This window comes from Acipenser ruthenus, chromosome 25, assembly GCF_902713425.1.
Source record: "Acipenser ruthenus chromosome 25, fAciRut3.2 maternal haplotype, whole genome shotgun sequence".
NCBI classification, from domain to species: domain Eukaryota; kingdom Metazoa; phylum Chordata; class Actinopteri; order Acipenseriformes; family Acipenseridae; genus Acipenser; species Acipenser ruthenus.
The window spans coordinates 26,670,972-26,688,315 of record NC_081213.1 but is presented as its reverse complement, the minus strand read 5'-3'; the positions used below and the strand labels follow the sequence as shown (position 1 = coordinate 26,688,315).

The window sequence follows — 17,344 nt, the reverse complement described above, 5'->3', positions numbered from 1 at the left end:
ATTTCAATCAGAGCACCTGCATTGTTGCAGGAGGAAACGTGATCTGGATGAATTCCATTTCTCTTGGGGGAAGTTGAGAAATGTTTTTTCCAACTGATTTAGGACCTATGATCTGTGAATAGAAATATCAAAGCAATCTGAGTATGTTGAAAAATGTATATTACTGCTAAAGGTAACATATTTGGTGTTTTGTAACACTTTAATTCAGATTTGAACAGAGAGAGACCTCGAACTTTACTGTGTAGGAGGATTATAGACTTTACAGTGAAGTTTAAATTTGGATGGATGCATTGGTTAAAAAAAAAATACATCAACTTGCAAAGCATGAATACTGTTGCCATGTTTTTATTGTTATGTTAGAATTCTGCTATGGGTGTATATTTTATAAATGATTTCTTGTTTTGCAATGAAGCAAGCCTGCACACATTAATTATTTTTAAGGCACATTCCTGGACTGTAAAATAAAGTTAGCAGAATAAAACTCTTTAACCATCTTACGAGGCTGTAGTATAATCCCAGTCCACCGGTTGTAGCTTGTGCTTAGATTCTTTTGTTATGAGTCACTTTTCCCACTCTCTGTATGGCTGCATCCTATAGAATTGTGCAGGCTGTACCTTGATGCACTTTGATTGACATGTGGTTTTATTATAACACACACCTCTTTCTCAGGGATAACTGTAGTCCAATATTACACTTAGCAGTGGGTGGTTTGTTGACTTTGTGCACAGATGTTGGTCTTTTTTCTAAACCACATCGGATATTGGCTAGATTGTAAATGCATAATAGTCAGCTGTTGTAAAAGAAAAAGAGAATACATTCACTGAGTAAATATACTGGCGGAAAGAATATAAGTTCAATTGTACACATGGAAAAGGCCTTAAGTAATTTGCAAGAGGATTTGATTTAAATCAGGAAATCACTGAATCGTCCCAGAGAAATCTTAGAGGATTTGGATACAAATTGCCTACATATTCCAGATATATTTTAAGTTCATTGTAATGTACAGTGGGAACTGTTCAAAAACAAAAAACCTAAAAAGCAAGTCAAAAGATTTTTCAATCTGGATCATGTAACGTCCTTTTCACACAACATTCATCCCACAGTGCTGTATCAAATGCAACCGCTATTCAAAAAATTCAGTTTTGGTCCAGTCTGTAATAGAAAGTAAAAGAAGTAGAAAGTAAAAAGTTCAATAAATACATGTATTTATTGAATACATTCAATAAATACATGGCTTAAGACATTAGACCAAAATGAATTTCCATTGGATTATACAGCTTCGCTTACAATGCATCTGGGAGCATTGCAGCTTTTTAATGGCCAAAGCACGTTGCATGTGTTTCTGAAACCCAAACTAAATACCCTGAGCAGACTGTTACCAACTGCAGTGAGAGAAGGGTACGTGCGTACGTCAGCAGGGTAAGTCCGCGTCCCTGTGGAAACTGCTGAAAAACAGAACAAAGGTAAAAGGAACAAAGGGAATTCAAGTTGCAAATCTGTATGTAGTTACAAGAAAAGAGTGATTTAAACGGTATGTCACCGGCTAGCACTACAAAGAAGACTATAAATTTCTCCAAAGCAAATCTAATTTCACAGCCCGCTGCTCATGGGAAGCTTGGGGTTTGTGCGTTGTATTTTTGTCTCGAGTAATATGCAAGTATATTGCTGGAACATCTTATTTACTTAACGGCTGGGATCAATAAGCTTGATGGTCACGCAATGCTTTGTTTGAAACGCTCGTATTTAGCTGCCCCGTTTGACGCCAAAAAACATAACTGTATCCATGCTTCACCGAGAAATCTGAAACTAAATTTAAACAGAAAAATGATTTCAGCTGAACCTTTATGGAAGCCCAGGATATTTATTGAGCAATAGAGATTTAACCTCTTCACTTCCAACCATAGGGATGCTAAAGGTGGTTTATTTAAGTTTGAAGCAGATGTCTTTTATCATTTCAACAATACTATTTTAACCATACATGATACAAATTATATTAAATAACAAAATTTGGGGAATAAATTGCAGAAGATTTCACGTTTGCTTGCGTCTAAAGTACTGAGCATAATGGCATTTAAAAACATGGTCAGTAAACAGTTGGCAGCGACACACGGGAATGTTAACTTGGTCATACAGTAGAAAGCTGTTTGATTTAAGTGGCCTCGGAGCTGGCTAATGCCCACATCTTAATGAGCGGTGGTGAAGATGTTAAACCCTCACAAGCAGACACACAAAGGAGGGCGTTACAAGCCCGTTCAGGGAGGGACTCACACTTCTGCTGCCATTTCTGTAGCGAGGGAGACTGGGAGTGTTTTCTGTTTTAAACTGTGTTGTTTTATAACCTTACAAATACGTATATTTGTAATCAAACCACACATATTGTTTTTTAAATGTTGTCAAGTCAAATCATAAAGCATCTCAATGATTGAACATCAACAACGTGGCTAGGTAACCCATTCTTACCCTCACCCCTCTGTGTAAAGAAGTGTCTCTTACAAAGGGTAGTACGGAGCTCCATTGTTATTTGTGCAATTGTTATTGTTATTTGGCTGCTAATGTAACAGTATTTCATCGCTTGACATGAGAGCACAGAACTGTGTTCTTACATAAAGTAACAAGAGACTGTGATGTGCAATCTGCTGCTAGTGCTGTTAGTAATATAATTTTCTCATTTCCCCACTGTTGCACCTGTGTTTATGCGTGCACTTTACGTTCAAAGCCTCTTAAGATGTGCGTCATAAGATTTGCCTTTTATAAAGAGACCCGAGTGTATGCTAATTGTATTCCAGGCATAAAGGATTAGCTTGCACATTATAAAGCTTAAGCAAGGAACCGCAATTGATGTTTTTGTGAGTCAAGTGATGTGAACTCCTGTCTTGATAGAACTGGGCCTAGAAGAACCAGGCTTGGACGCAGGGTCGGCACAGAGATCAAACAGCAGCACCTAAATAGCTAACAAAATAAATGATGTGACTCGCTGTCAGGGGAGGAGTAGAAGAAGGTCACGAGACAGATAAATGCAATGCAATGGATCAATCACCCTTGCATTCCTCAGCTGACTTTACTCAAACGCTAATGTATATCCATTATCTTTAAATGCTATTGTACGTATCACGAATACAACTTTTTTAAAGAAAACAAATCATGAAGCAATTCTATATTAATTGCAGTGTAATGCTGGCTCCAGGGATCAGCTTATTTGCCTCCTCCCTGGTGCATCAGCACCATCAGGAATGGGCTGGGTGAGGCATTTCGCAGAGGTCATCAGGTGGGCACCTCCTGTCTTCTGTGTTTTATCGACTAGCCCACAACACCACGGGAAGGCTCAACAGTGATGCTGGCATCCCAGCACCACTCCCCTCCATCCCCCACCCAACCCAGCTCAGTTTACTTACCTCAGCCATCCATTCCTTTCCATTGATGTTAACTTCATCTGTCACTGCTCTTTTGAGAGGTGATTTGGACATCACTGATAATCAGACGTGAGAAATTGAATTCTCACAGTGTTGTGGCTGCCTTTGTTTGGATTTACCTTTTTGTTAGCCTAATACCTTACCAAATTCTTGGTAGTTTGCTGCTTAGGGAAAAGCCATTGGCAAACAATCCCTCCTAATCCGTCTTGCTTCAGTTCTGAAGTGGGATGTTCATTTTGGCGTGAGTAGATTGATGAAAGATATTTATAGAACGCACAGCCCCCGAAGTATGCATGCTTAGACTTCACCTGTCGAGAATGGGGTTCAAAGTGATGCTCCTGATATGAAGGATGTTGATGTTGACGCACTAGGCTCAGAACCCCCTTTTTCTCTTTGATCCTAAGCACCCAGTGAGCAAGCAGGAACTTGGTTTTAAAGACCCTAGGAACGCACCTCATCTTTGACAGCATTTAGAGCCTGTGCACTATGGTGATGTGGTGATCAATGGAAAACATGCAGTATATTTTCAAGCACTTATTGAAAAATATGATAATCTTCACGAGAGGCTTTTTATCTACCTACCGAGTCTCAATCACTCACAGTATCCCCTATGTTGCCTTCCCTTTTGTAAGCCTTCTTTTGATGTAGCCTTTAGCAAACCATAAAAAAATGTTTTAAGCAAAATAAAAACGAAACCTCAAGCAAACAATAACAAGTCATGCTAGACACGCTAGATACATTTCTTAAACAGTAGTTTCTGTTGAGCTTTCACAATATTGGTGTGTGATGCTATCACACAGATATTCCCAGTTGAATGTTTGCTACCAAAGAGCTTCAGAAAAAGAAAAAACACAAGCCCCTTTTCCCTCTGTTATAAGAACTTCCATCACTGAATGGTATTCCCCTGGGACACAAAATACTGAAGAGTAATGATATAAAATGTCTAAGGGGGCTTTTGGGCAGCAGATGAACCACAGCTTGCCCTTGGGCTCCACTGAGAACCAATTCAACGTATAGTTTCTGCAAAGCTTTACGAAGAAACAAGAGGAGTGGAAGCTCACATTTCAGTAGTCTGATTGAGCCTGGCAAAGGTGCTGCTTCCTTTGGTGATGATATAATCATATATCCCACAAGGGAAATAAAGGCTGTCACCAGGCCTTTTAGCAACTTGTTTATTGCTTCCAACACAGCTCCGTGCCCATCAGCAGCAGCGATGGACACACACTGGTCACTCCCCTGCTGCTCCCAACTGTGTTTCGTGGCTTACAGCATTCCATGGAATGGATCACCATGGGGACCATTGAACCTACATGTACAGAAATAAATCACTATTAAGTTACATCAGAGTGGGAGAAACATTTGTGAAAACCCAAGACTCAAATGTTCTCTAAAGAAATGTAAATGTTTATCGCGCTTAGAATTTCTATCTGCTATTCTTTCCAATTCCTTTTTTTTTTTTTGGCATCTTCAGATTTATAAGGATTGCAGAAGGATTTTAGCCAGACTTGCACTAGGTTATATGATGGCTGTGTTTATATTCCCTGTCAAATTTCTTCACTTAATTCAACAGCAAGCAAGTTATCGATCCTAACATCTGGTTTTTAATAACGGATGACACCTGGAAGCCCTTTCTGTGCATAGTATGGACGGAGAACGAAGTGATACTTTCAACATTAATGCAATGATAAAAAAAAACTTGTCTGCTTCAGTTAGATTTAAAAAAAAGATATAGTCTTTCTACTTATTGTGAGTTTTAATAAACTGTCAAGGGTTTGGCAGGTAACATGCAATATACATGTATGGAAAATGTACTCTGGATTATTTGTATATTAACTTACACACAATTACTGTGTTGGGACCCTTATAAAAGTGTACCAGATCAAAAGCATAGTAAAGTGTAAAAGCATGACAGAGCGAAGGTAAGCGTAGTAAATTCCATAGAGGTATGGTACAGCATGGGATACTGTAGTAAATGCATACTATAACCATGGGAACAGCATTGGGGCATTTACAAATACTAAGATTTGCTAACCTTTGACCCAAGTCTTCTTTAAAGTTCAGACTGTGATGAGTGATAACTCTTTTGACCCCTGACCAATTTTGTCTTCATAATTGTGGCCTTTTTTTAAGTATGGGGCAAGTGGACAGCAAAACTTGAGTTAATGGTTCCTGCGCTATAATTGTCAGTACTTGAGGTAGTATGGTATTATTTTAACTGACTTGCGTTTGCTAGATTTCAGAGTACGATTATCAGAACCCTCTTGAACCCCGCCCAAAAGTTAAAGCAGTCACTTTATACAGAAATGTAACATGAATGTTCTTCTTTTCTGTATTCTATGGAATCGTCTCATCTGTGTCTTGGTTAATTCAAGAATTGTACATGTAGGGTTCATTAAATTAAATAATGTATTCACTTTAAACTACTGTAATTCAGTTATTTAATTTTTCAACATTACGAATGAATCATGAAAAATCAGGACAGTCTTAGTATTATTGTTACCAGTGTTGGAGCATGGCGTGGAAATATTAGGATTTCAGCAATGGGCTTCCTGTAGGTGTTACAGTTTCTTATTGGCCTCTGATGATTGTCAGTGCCTGGGCATGAAGCAATTAAGCAACTTAAATAAAAAATAATGCTTGTTTTTTTTTGGGCATCCTATTTAATACTGGTAAATATTAATGCATACACATTCAGCAGTTTCTAATCCTTCATGACAACCCTGCAGTTGGATATAACTCACAGATTGAAAAAGCTGTAAAGTTCCTGAGGAAGGCATGCTTGCTTATCTTCCCTGTGTATTTTTTCTTGTAGGTACAGGTCAGACGGTACACTTCAGATGAATGCAGATTTGTGTATTTGTTGGGGTTGATGCTAATGCCACTAACCTTGTTTACTGTCTAACTCATGTTTCCACCAACAAAGATTAACATGCCCCATTGCTTCAAGCTAAATAACCACTCTTTGTTTTCTTCTTTCAATGCTGACATCACATGGCTTCTGACCTTTCGACCAATAGGACGATGAGGAGGGCATATGGGCGTAAGTGTTCCCATAAACCAAAGCTCCAGTTTTGTTCTGAGGGGTGAGAGCCCGTTTTTTTCCGCTAATTTTATATCTTAATGTTTGTTTTTTTTTTGTTTGTTTTTTTTAAGAAGTTCAGTGTATTGGCATTGCATGTGAGTGTTTTGCATTGTTTTGCATATCGGTGTGTGTTTGCGTCCTTTTTTTTTTTGGTATTTTTTTGGGTGCTCGTCTGCTTATTTGTTAGATGAATTTCAAAGTCCAGATTTTGCTTTATTATTACATGCATGTGAAAGTATGAAATCACACAGCTGAAAAAGGACTGTGTTTTCCCTTAACTCAGGAACTATCTTAGCAGGATGTTGACAGTTCATGGAAAATATGAGGTAGGAATATAGTTCTAGGTACAAATTGTACCCTGTATGTGGCCAAGAAACTGTGTTTATATGTGTGTGAGTATCATGCCTAAGTAATGCAATATATCTGAGACATATTTTATCTTTATGTATCGAATATAACATATATGATTTTAAGTAATACAAGTTGCCTGGTTTCACAAATATAGTTACTAATGTTATAGGTACACCATGGAATCTATAAATCTAAGTTAATAGTGGGGTGGGTTTTGTTTGTTGCACACTGAACGACAAAAAGGTATTTGTAACCAAGATCATGAAACAGAAGGTAATACAGGTGGCATATACAAAGCTAATGAAGACCATTGTAAATATATCCTATATTTTATTTTTATGGCTAACTTCAAGCTTGTTAATTTTGCTATTAACTTAAAGTCCCCCACTTATACAAAACGAGCACCACAGCCACTTTTTACATCCACTAGACATAAAACAACGAATGCAGGCAGTAAAAAGTATTCATTTCCTTGTGCGCATTTTTCACTCTCACTTCAGCTTTCAAGGAAGTTCTGCTCTGCGGACAAATTAATCTCATCTCTCCCTGGAGTAGCTGCGGCCAGGAATGTTTCAAATAAAGAAACCTGTCCAAGTTTGGGTCAAATTAGTACAAATTAGAAAATATCTTCATCTTCTAGGGAGTTTCCTGTTTGTCTTTAACTGCTGATATCCCCCATAGTCACAGCATGGTATAAGGGAGTTCAATGCTTTTTTACTTCTTGCTGTCAAAAGATCATACTTATTTCTGCGAAAGGACGTTATTGGACACCAAGCCGATTAGCCGTTCTTTCTTTCCAAAAAAAATAAATTAAAATAAGTTGGCTGAAAAAAGAATGTAGAAAGGTAGAACAAAATGATTATTCACAATACAGGCCTATGCTGAATAAGTGTTTATCAGGCTCATACCAATGAGCTGTAAGTGAGGGTATAGGCCATCTATTGAACTATTAAGACTATTACAAGATATCTGCATACATCCTACCCTGCCAGTTGCACAAAATGGCTTTCAACCAGGACCTTACCGTTGATTTTATAATAGGTTAATCTTCCAACATTTGTTTCAACAAATGGCTATTTAAAAATTCCATTATCTCTGGAGATATCAGACCTGCTAAATCGCTGTGTGTATCTACCACATTTAAAGGTGGCTAAATGTATTATTCATTGTAGTAATGCTACACATGGAAAAGATCAAATGGTGTATTATTACTTTGGAGCAATAAGGCAGCCTAATCTTGTCTTCCGGCCTTTTAGCGATCTGCTCTTAATGTGAGAAAACATTGATGGCAAAACCCGATAGACAAAGTGCTGTGGAGCTTCATGAGAGAGTTTCATAGAGGTTTGTTTTGACAGTTTGATGCTGTTGCATGTGGTGTAATTGGTAAGTTCTGTGAAGCCAGAGATCCATGGAGAACGCGGTTTGGATCAGTGTCTAATCTGGATGTGGTACAAACAGAACGGTTCTCATCTGATTCTGGAATTCCTTTCCTCTGTCTCTGGGTGTTGATTGCAGACCTTTTGTTTACTTCCTTGGCTTCGAAAAAACCTTATAATGAAATAAGAATGTTACTGCTGGGAAAATACTTTCTTTTTGTTTTTTGTTCATGTGCTTATCCAACTGGAAAATGTGTGTGCTCATAGAAGCATTTCTTTCTTGAGCCTCATTTTGAAAGCTCCTTGAGGGCTCTGATGCTGCCCTGTTGCAGGCTCTTGGCTCTCAGCATATGCATGATGCAAATCAGCCTCATACCAGCAGTGTTTTATTTACCAGTACAGGTCTGTTGTTATGAAAGACATCTCCATTACAGGAACATCTCAGGGAAGTACAGAAAAACACACAGCTTAAACTAACAAACACCATCTAATATGTTTTTGCTTGCTGGGGTCTTTTGCAAAGCATTCAACCCTCTTTATACACATATTATACACGCATTCCTATGAAGAATAGCACGCTGGTAAGTGATAAACAAATACAAACCCAATGCCCAGAAACTACTACCATCCAGTTTTGTTTTTCACCCTAGTTCTGATATATATATTTATTTTCTTTGAATGTGTATTGCAGTTTAATGACGCATACACACTAATTATCCCAGATCTTCAGAGACTTCGGAGTGCTGTTTTATTTGCACTTGAAAAGCAGGTCCTGGTTCAAACCAAAACTTGGGCTAATAGTGATCCCTGGCAACTGGATTGAGAAGCCACTGTTCTGTAGTAAATAACACCCACAGCAAATAAATACCAGAGTTGATTAGTGTTTCGTTATTCATTTTCAAGTCGATATCCTTCTTTAAAAAATTACTAGAGTAGAAACAACGTTAAAATATTTGAAAGTTAACAGATTCTTGAATGAAGAGATTATGATTTGCCATGTGGTATTGAGTGGAAAGCTATTTTGGTAATGGGTAAATCAGCATACTCCAAAGAGGTCTTTTTTAAGCTTAAGTGTCAAAATTTGAACAGTTGTATTTAAACATACAGTAGTTTACTTTTCCATATAAAAGGGGAGATTCCACTTGTTTTAAAAATAAATACCCATACACCACTTAAATGTTGAGCAAAGCAAGCTTTGTTTACTTGTTTGGATCATTACAAACGTTCTTTGTGGTCAAGAGAAAGCTCTGGATTGTTTTTAAGGTAGACCTTGGGATTAAGGATGATACCTGTTCTTTTATCACCTAAAACCTTCATGCATGGCTGCCTTAACATACTGGCCTTTCCTGGCCTGCCATTCAACTTCCTTCCAAAAGGTCAACCTCTTAATCATCCCTCCTTTGTCTGTCAGAGTAAATCCTGCTGTCATGCTGCGAAGTCTGGTTGCAGCATGGAGTTTAGAACTGTTTTTTTAGTTAAGACACCGGACTTTTGAGGTGGTGTTCTCAGTTTGAACTCTTTACAGGTACAGACTGCTAAAGGGATTAAGCCAGTTGTTAAAAAGCCTAATTGATGCCCCTCTTAAATAGCTTTTGTACAAGCAGCAATTTAGTTCCTTTTGTTCTTTCCTAACAATTAAAAAAAAAAAAACATTTTTTTTATTTCCCTATGAACAGAAATAAGAGCCTAGGTAAAAGGAGTCTTTAGACAATTTACTTGATTTATCCTTTTTTTTTTTTATTTCAAAGTACAATAATACGCACAAACACAACCGCCTCCCGAGGGGCTCAGACAGTGTTAATGATCTTCTCACCCAACAGTGGCACCAGCTAGGAGACTGCCCCGGCGAGCCTCGTTGACCCTCGTTGTTGGTTTATACCATCTGGACAATGTCTCTGAGTGTGTTCAGTCAATGTCGAACTCCCAGGCAGATAGGATAGTTGTTGTTTTTTTGCAGCGAATCAGGCCAGCTGGCAACAGCTTCTAGTGAAGAAGGGCAACAGATTAAAAACCAAAGCAAATAGTGACTGAACACTGCCTATGAAACTAGTTGTAAAAATAAATGTATCTTCCCTTTTTCGGGTGACTTTTTTAGGTAACTTCCACCAACCACAACACATGTGGCATTCATTATAATGAGATACTGTTGAATATATACCCCCAAAGTACTACTGTGCTTTGTAGCAATTATACACATACAATCAGCCATTTTTTCCCCCTCTTCTTTTTTTTACCCATTGCTCTGATGCATTCCTTGCATCGCCAATGGCAGCTTGAATATTAAAATATTTATGTCAGCCACCCCTTCTCCACCCTTCAGTCATTTCCGATTGACTCGAGAAAGGCGTGAGACTACTCAGAGGTGTTTCCTAGGCTTCTCTGATTGTCTCTGACATGCTCGCCGGGTCTACTGCTGTAAAGCCCTCTCCCAGAAACACGTACACCCATTCTGTATTTGGTTCCCATTCACTGCAGTGGGGAACCAAAACACCACATTGCTTGTAATTATTGCAGTCCTTTATGTAGGTGCAAAACCAGACCAGAACGACATCAGAGGCTATTGAAAAGCTGGGGAAATGTCTTTAAGCAGGCTTGTATTCTACTGGGGCCAATCGACGGGAACCATCAAGGACAAGGGAATGGTGAAGGGAGAGGAGTGAAAAGTGAAGAGAAGGGGGGAAGCTTAGACATAAACATGTTAACATTGTGGCCATCATCAGTGTAACAACTGTTACCAAACCAACAACTGTTTAATTGTATTTCATTAAAAATGCCATTTCCCTTAACCCCTTCCCTTACTGCCACTGGAATCGTATTCTTTTATTGTATCGACCCAGTCTTCTTTCAGGCCATTACAATTCTTTCAGAAGCACTTTGGAAGACACCAGGCACTATTCTTTAACACACCCTTCTTCAAACTCACAGATTACATAAGCATTCAGTTTTTAATCCAGTGAACAGGTAATTAATTAATTATTATTATTAATATTATTATTATGTTTATTTAGCAGACGTCTTTATCCAAGGCGACTTACAGAGACTAGGGTGTGTGAACTATGCATCAGCTGCAGAGTCACTTACAACTACATCTCACCCAAAAGACGGAGCACAAGGAGGTTAAGTGACTTGCTCAGGGTCACACAATGAGTCAGTGGCTGAGGTGGGATTTGAACCGGGAACCTCCTGGTTTGAATGTAGGAATGCTTCCCTTTGGCAATGCACTTACAGTACATGATGTTGATCTGTAGGAACTGTGGAACAGGGTTCAAAAAACTGATTTAAGAAAATAATAAATTGCAGTTTAAATATTTTTTTTTTGTATTTATTAGTAGTTTAATGAAACCAACCTGAGTGTGCTTCTCACTTCAGATAAGCTGTTTATGCAGTTCAGAAGGATGTCTTGATGTGTCTTGCTCTCAGCGTTACTTGCAAGGCTGCATTTGAGATCAAATTCATATGGAACTTCTTGAAGTTCAAGTTTAATCTAAATCAAATCTAATCTATTAAGAAAACAAAGGGCTTTGGCCTAACCCAGATTGGCACCTCTTTCATTTAAAGAGGCTGCCATTACCAAAGTGACTTGCTTGGGATTAGCTCCTGAATGGTCCACAGACCTTGCTGCAGATGATCTGTTGCCAAAAATGTATCACAATCTGTGAGAAATTAGTGGCAACGTACTGGGAAAACCATTTTTTGATATATATATATATATATATATATATATATATATATATATATATATATATATATATATATATATATATATATATATATATACTCAAGCTGTGTGTGTTCAGTCACACAGCAGTTATATTATTCCATGGTTTATTTTGAAGTGGTGGTTATTAACCATCTCTTTGAGAAAGAATGCCTGTTTGTTAACTATCTTTCTGCAGTTAGTACAGTCAGCTATGATATTCATCTCGTCTCCCTATCTTGAGTGCTCAGAATATATTCACTGCAATCTTATTCACATTATTGGTATCCCATTCATAGCATACAGCAGTTGGCCTAAAAACACAGACGATGATGAGAAATGTTGCTTGACATGTATGCATTGTTCTGTAATTTGGGTTTTGCATACCAGCTATACATCCAATGCATAGCCTCGATACATATCATTGAAAAGAAATATAATGTCAGTGCGTGCGATTGGGTCATGCAATCTGTTCTGTTTTTTTAAACTCTGTCTCTTGCATTGACGGTTTTGGTAATTAAAGCATTTTTTTTCCTATTGTACAGTTGTGGGAAATGTTCCACTTGGCACACTGCTTTGTGTGAAATGGGTCAGTACTGCAGGTGAGACTGTGGTTTGACGTGAAGCGAGTAATACTTTTTAACGCAATGACATCAGTATATGAATGTCAAGTCTTTGTTTCGTTAAGGTGTGATCTAAGTAATCCTTGCATGCATGCTTTACAAAGGAACAGTATCTGTCTATTGTTTTTGCAGTATGGTTTCATTTAATGGGCGTTGCTTGCTGCCAAGGTTTCAACAAGAATCATGTTGACACTTACAAATGAAAATAATGAAAGGGTATGGCTTTGTAATGAATAGATATTTACCAGAGAAGTCCCTGTTTGACATTAATTCACATGTGTTTCTCTTTCTTGGAGAGAGAAAGATAGAAAAAACTGAAATACAAGTTCAGTTATGTATCACAAGAAAACAAATGTGTGGTAAAGTAACTGAATTATCAAAGTAAATAACACATACATCATACAGCTAACAATTGATATTCACCAGATCCTGTATTTAGATCTAGTTGGACATTTTTTTTTTTATAGGAATGTATTGAAACTAGTAAAGCAAAACCCCACACATTTAAAAACGTTGCATCTATCAGAATATGTGTTTGCTGAGATTAGATCTGTAGTCTTTTAAACTTGTGTTGTTACAAACAACATATTAGTATTATGAAAAAAAAAACAGTTGAGGGGGACTCAGTAAAAACATTTAGCTATAGAACTGGTTGCTAGCAAGTCAAGAAGACATTTCCTGCAGTGGTTTCACACCTGGTTTTAAAACAAGGCCTGTGATTTGTGGAGCAGTGACAGACTTTTTAAGAAACTATGATTCCTGCAGTTGGGAGGAGATATTTTCATGTCGTGTCTTCTCCTGGGACTTGTTTTTATTTTCTTCTCCTCAAGCAGTCTCTTTCCTATTCATGAATTTGTTTACATGTTGACTGTGAGTGTGTGTTACCCTAATGCTCCAAGCAACACCAAAGGCCTGCCATTTAAGCCTCTCTTATCTGGTTGTATGTAATGTGGGCTGTTGACAAGAGTCCCGCCTCTCCTGCCATTGACGTGATGTCACTACTGTCAATCACAGAGGCATTGAAGCAAGTGACGGGGCTTTTTATTTTACATTCCCTGTCAGAAGGCCTGTCGGCATTGTTACACCTGTTTGTATTTAATGTCACTGACCACCTTCGTACCCTGCAGGTAATATCTAGCCTTGGTTCCGTTAATCTGACTGACTTCCTGTGTGCTTGTTTTGCCTGCCGTGTTTGGGTGCGCTAGATTAAACTGTTTTTGTACTGAAATCCTTACTCGTTGAATTTGCACCCTTTGTATCACCCACAGCCCTTTACCTTGAATGGATTCCCATAGGAAAAGCTGTTGCGTCTTGGAATGTAGTAGTGGTGAGGGGAGGACGGGGGGGGGATCCAGTGAAAAAGCGGAGTTCTTGAAACTTGAGGGAATTGAATCAATTCAGGAATTCTGGATAATGTCACAGGACGAGGGCCCCTTCCCGGAGGCATTACACCCTTCTGCCCAGCACTTAGGAAAGCTTGGCTTGGGCTGCTTTTAAAACAAGCCAGGTACATATTTAGTTTGAAAACTAAAACAAAAATACAAACTACTTGTTTTCCAATTGGTTTAGAATCAAAAGTAATTAGATCTCTACAAGAAGAAAAAAAAGGCCTTACTGTGTACATGTTCTGTCAGAATGTGAATCCAGAACAAGCGTTCGCAGCCTTTGAAAGGGTATTTGCATCAGAAGTATCGTTTTACATCTGATTCAGACCTCTGTCTTTTTAATTGTCAAACAAATAACGTCTGTAATTGTGAAGCAACATGCAGTGTAATCTGTTTAGTTCTGCTTTCAAGTGGGTTTGTTTGTTGCTTTCAGACCTTTTGGTTACAGTGTATCCAGCATGACCTTTTGTTTTGCTGGAGCCACTCGGATTACAGCATGCAGAAAATAAAAGCATGCCTCAGATTTAGCCTAGTGCCTTTTCCTGGGTTGTATTCCAGTGTGTTTTATAAGGCAGAAGTATTTACTGGTATGCTAATCTTGCCATATTGTCATACTGATCCTTTTAAAACAGGATGTTCTTCTTTAAACAAAACTACCTGTTCTGTCAACATGCATAACTGACCCCTGGCATCACTCTTTCATTGCTCTGCAGTGAAAAACTGAAATTGTTTTGAAATGTGACTGAAACGGAATGCTGAAATATCATCATTTGTATAAACAATTTGTGATTTTTTTTTTTTGGTATCTATTATTATTATTAGTATTAGTCGTAGTAGTAGTAGCATTAGTATTAACCCTGTAATGCCCAGGCATTTTGAAATGAGAAAAGCTACTGTATTTATGTAACTAGATTCAGTTTCTTGTACAAAACGCTTTTTTTCCCCCCTGGTCTGGCAACAATTTTTTTTTTTAGAAGGATGGCTAAGCATTGTATCATATCTAATACATGGACACTACAGCTTTATTAATAATAATAATAATAATAATAATAATAATAATAATAATAATAATAATAATAGTTTATTTATTTATTTACTGTTACTTGGTAACCTTTGAAAAGTACAAAGTTTGCTCAGTCTCATTTTTGGTGCCACTTGTCAGTGTACACTCATAGTGAGTGCTTAAAAAAAAAAAAAAAGTAGGTGAAAGCTGTTTGCTTGACCACAATACCAAAACCCACAATTTGAGACCTTTATTTTTACCTGGAAAGACCTGCGAGAGTTCAGTCTTAGTGTCCTTAGGGTGTAGCAAACAAAGGTGACCTTACCAAGTTACAGCAATCAATTAGCAGAATGCATTCTAAAATTACAACCACTTACAGGTAAAACAAACACATTCAAAGCACTCACCTGCACATTTATGGAGTAATGATGTAAAAGGATTGTTGATGCAATGAGGAATTCAGTATCTAAATCTTGTTTTGCAACCTATTCTCACATACTGTGCACTGTTGAGCGCCCCTAGGAGTCTTAGTGAAACATCTAAGAACTGTTTAAAAAATCAATGGGGGCATCCCTGGAAATGAAATACTGCTCTGTCTCTCTTTCTTATTTTTAAATGTCTTTAAATAGCTCACTCAATAAATACAAAACACTGTTGTATTGTGATAATCCAATCAAGCTACTCGGTGCTTGAAAGTCTGTCCTCTCGATTGTGTTGGACCAGTCAGGATAACATGTGATTTTTAAACCATGTCTGCTTTAAGTTCCTAGTTTGACATGGAGCTGGCATACCTAAGCATGCTGTGGCTGGGTGAACGAGGGTGCTATTCCTGTTTGGAAACCGCACATTTCTTGTTGTCAGAGGTGGTGGGGATGGCGAGACCATGTGACTGTCTAGATAATTGGTAAGATTTAAAACAGTTCATTAGTCCGGCCTGTCTTAACTGTACTCAGATTGGTGCTCTTAAAAGAACATTATGTAACAGCTGCAAGAATAATCCGTTTAGCAAAGTAAACCGACCTTTCTAAAACTGACTGATCAAATGTGTTCATTTGAAAAGATATGCAGATTAAACTTCTATCAGATCAGGGAAGACTTGGAGCATATGATGATAAACTTTAACACTGCCTTTGTGCTTCTTTGTATTATTGTTAGGTTCTCCACATGTACTTCTGTCACAAGTGTTGTTACTATGTAGCTACAGGTGTGATCACAGCAATCCCACTAATCAATGTTAGGCTTTTACAGTCACTTATCTGGAATGGATCCCAACAGTATTGCAGCTTTGCGTCAGTGTTTTTTTTCTTTAAGTGGGCCGTTGTCATGAATGACTGTAAAGGGCCCATGGACACCAGAATGCACACACCTAGTAACGTCCTGTCTGTGGCTTGTGTCCCGGCTGCCTCTCTATCAGCTGCTGCAGGATTGAAATATGAAGAAAGATGTGCTTGATTCAGATAAGCACTGCAGCCAAGTGGGGGCCTTACCTCCCAGTAAGCAGATCCTACTCCTGTGCCTCAGTTTGCAGCTATGGAATGCTGAGACCAGGTCTTATCCTCGATTTATAATGACATCCTTTTTCCCAGCAAGCATGCCTTTTAGTGGGGAAAGAACAAATTGCTTTTAAAAAAAAAAAGAAAAAGAAAAAGGCGACTGGACGCTTTGCCGGCTGTACTGTAAAACTCTCCATCTTGCCATCCTTGTGATTCTGCTTTTTCTCTCTTGTTCTTGTGAGTTACGACTGGCTTTTTATATTTTAAGTGTGGTTGACGGGCTCGCTGTCATATCTTTTATCTGTTCTTCCCAAAGCCACACTTGTAAGACCACATTCAGCAGCGGATTAATCCTCCAAATAACTCGGTTCATCTTACACAGCTGCTGCCAAAAAGGCCTTTTTTTCACAGGCTATTCTGTACTTTGTGAAGGTTGAAATTTGCAATTATTCCTAGCATGTTTCACCTCTCCTCCCCCACCCCCTCCCCACTCCTCGTAGAACTGAATTTGAATGTGCTCCTTTATGCCTCAAGTAGACCTGAAGCTAAGCCTTTAACAGGGAGGTCTGGACTAATGTGATTCACACATGAAAAAACAGTACCACTGCCCTAGAGTGTTTTTTCTTTCTTTCTTTTTCTTTCTTTTTTTTTTAACCATTCGGCCGTTCTCTTAAAATATAGTTCTTACCCAGGAGTGGGGCAAGCTTATGCAGACGGGTTGTGTCTGCACTGCTCCGAGAATAAAATAAACTCAAACTTGGCTCAGGCTGCCAAAGTGAGCAGCCTGACACTCATTTCCAATGTGTTGCCTGTGGAGAGCCAGGCCAGTTGAATCTAAAAATATGCCCGGTAATTGTTTTCCAATCTACACAACCTCGTACAATCAGGGTTTGTTTGGCAGACCACATTTTTATGTTTGTTTAT

General features: G+C 38.3%; 1 protein-coding gene across 13 annotated transcripts in view; it reads left to right on the top strand.

Moving 5' to 3' along the window:
* The window catches only part of LOC117412450 (ERC protein 2), a 256,504-nt gene that overhangs the window by 189,585 nt on the left and 49,575 nt on the right, over positions 1-17,344 (top strand). For 2 of the 13 annotated variants that reach the window (XM_058999912.1, XM_058999909.1), the window contains one exon: positions 6,428-6,493. The exons of 10 other annotated variants lie outside the window; for them this stretch is intronic. In XM_058999912.1, the coding sequence (XP_058855895.1) occupies positions 6,428-6,454 (27 nt within the window). In that variant the 3' untranslated portion in view covers positions 6,455-6,493. The remainder of the gene's footprint in view (positions 1-6,427; positions 6,494-17,344) is intronic. One more of the 13 variants, XM_058999910.1, reaches the window with a different exon arrangement.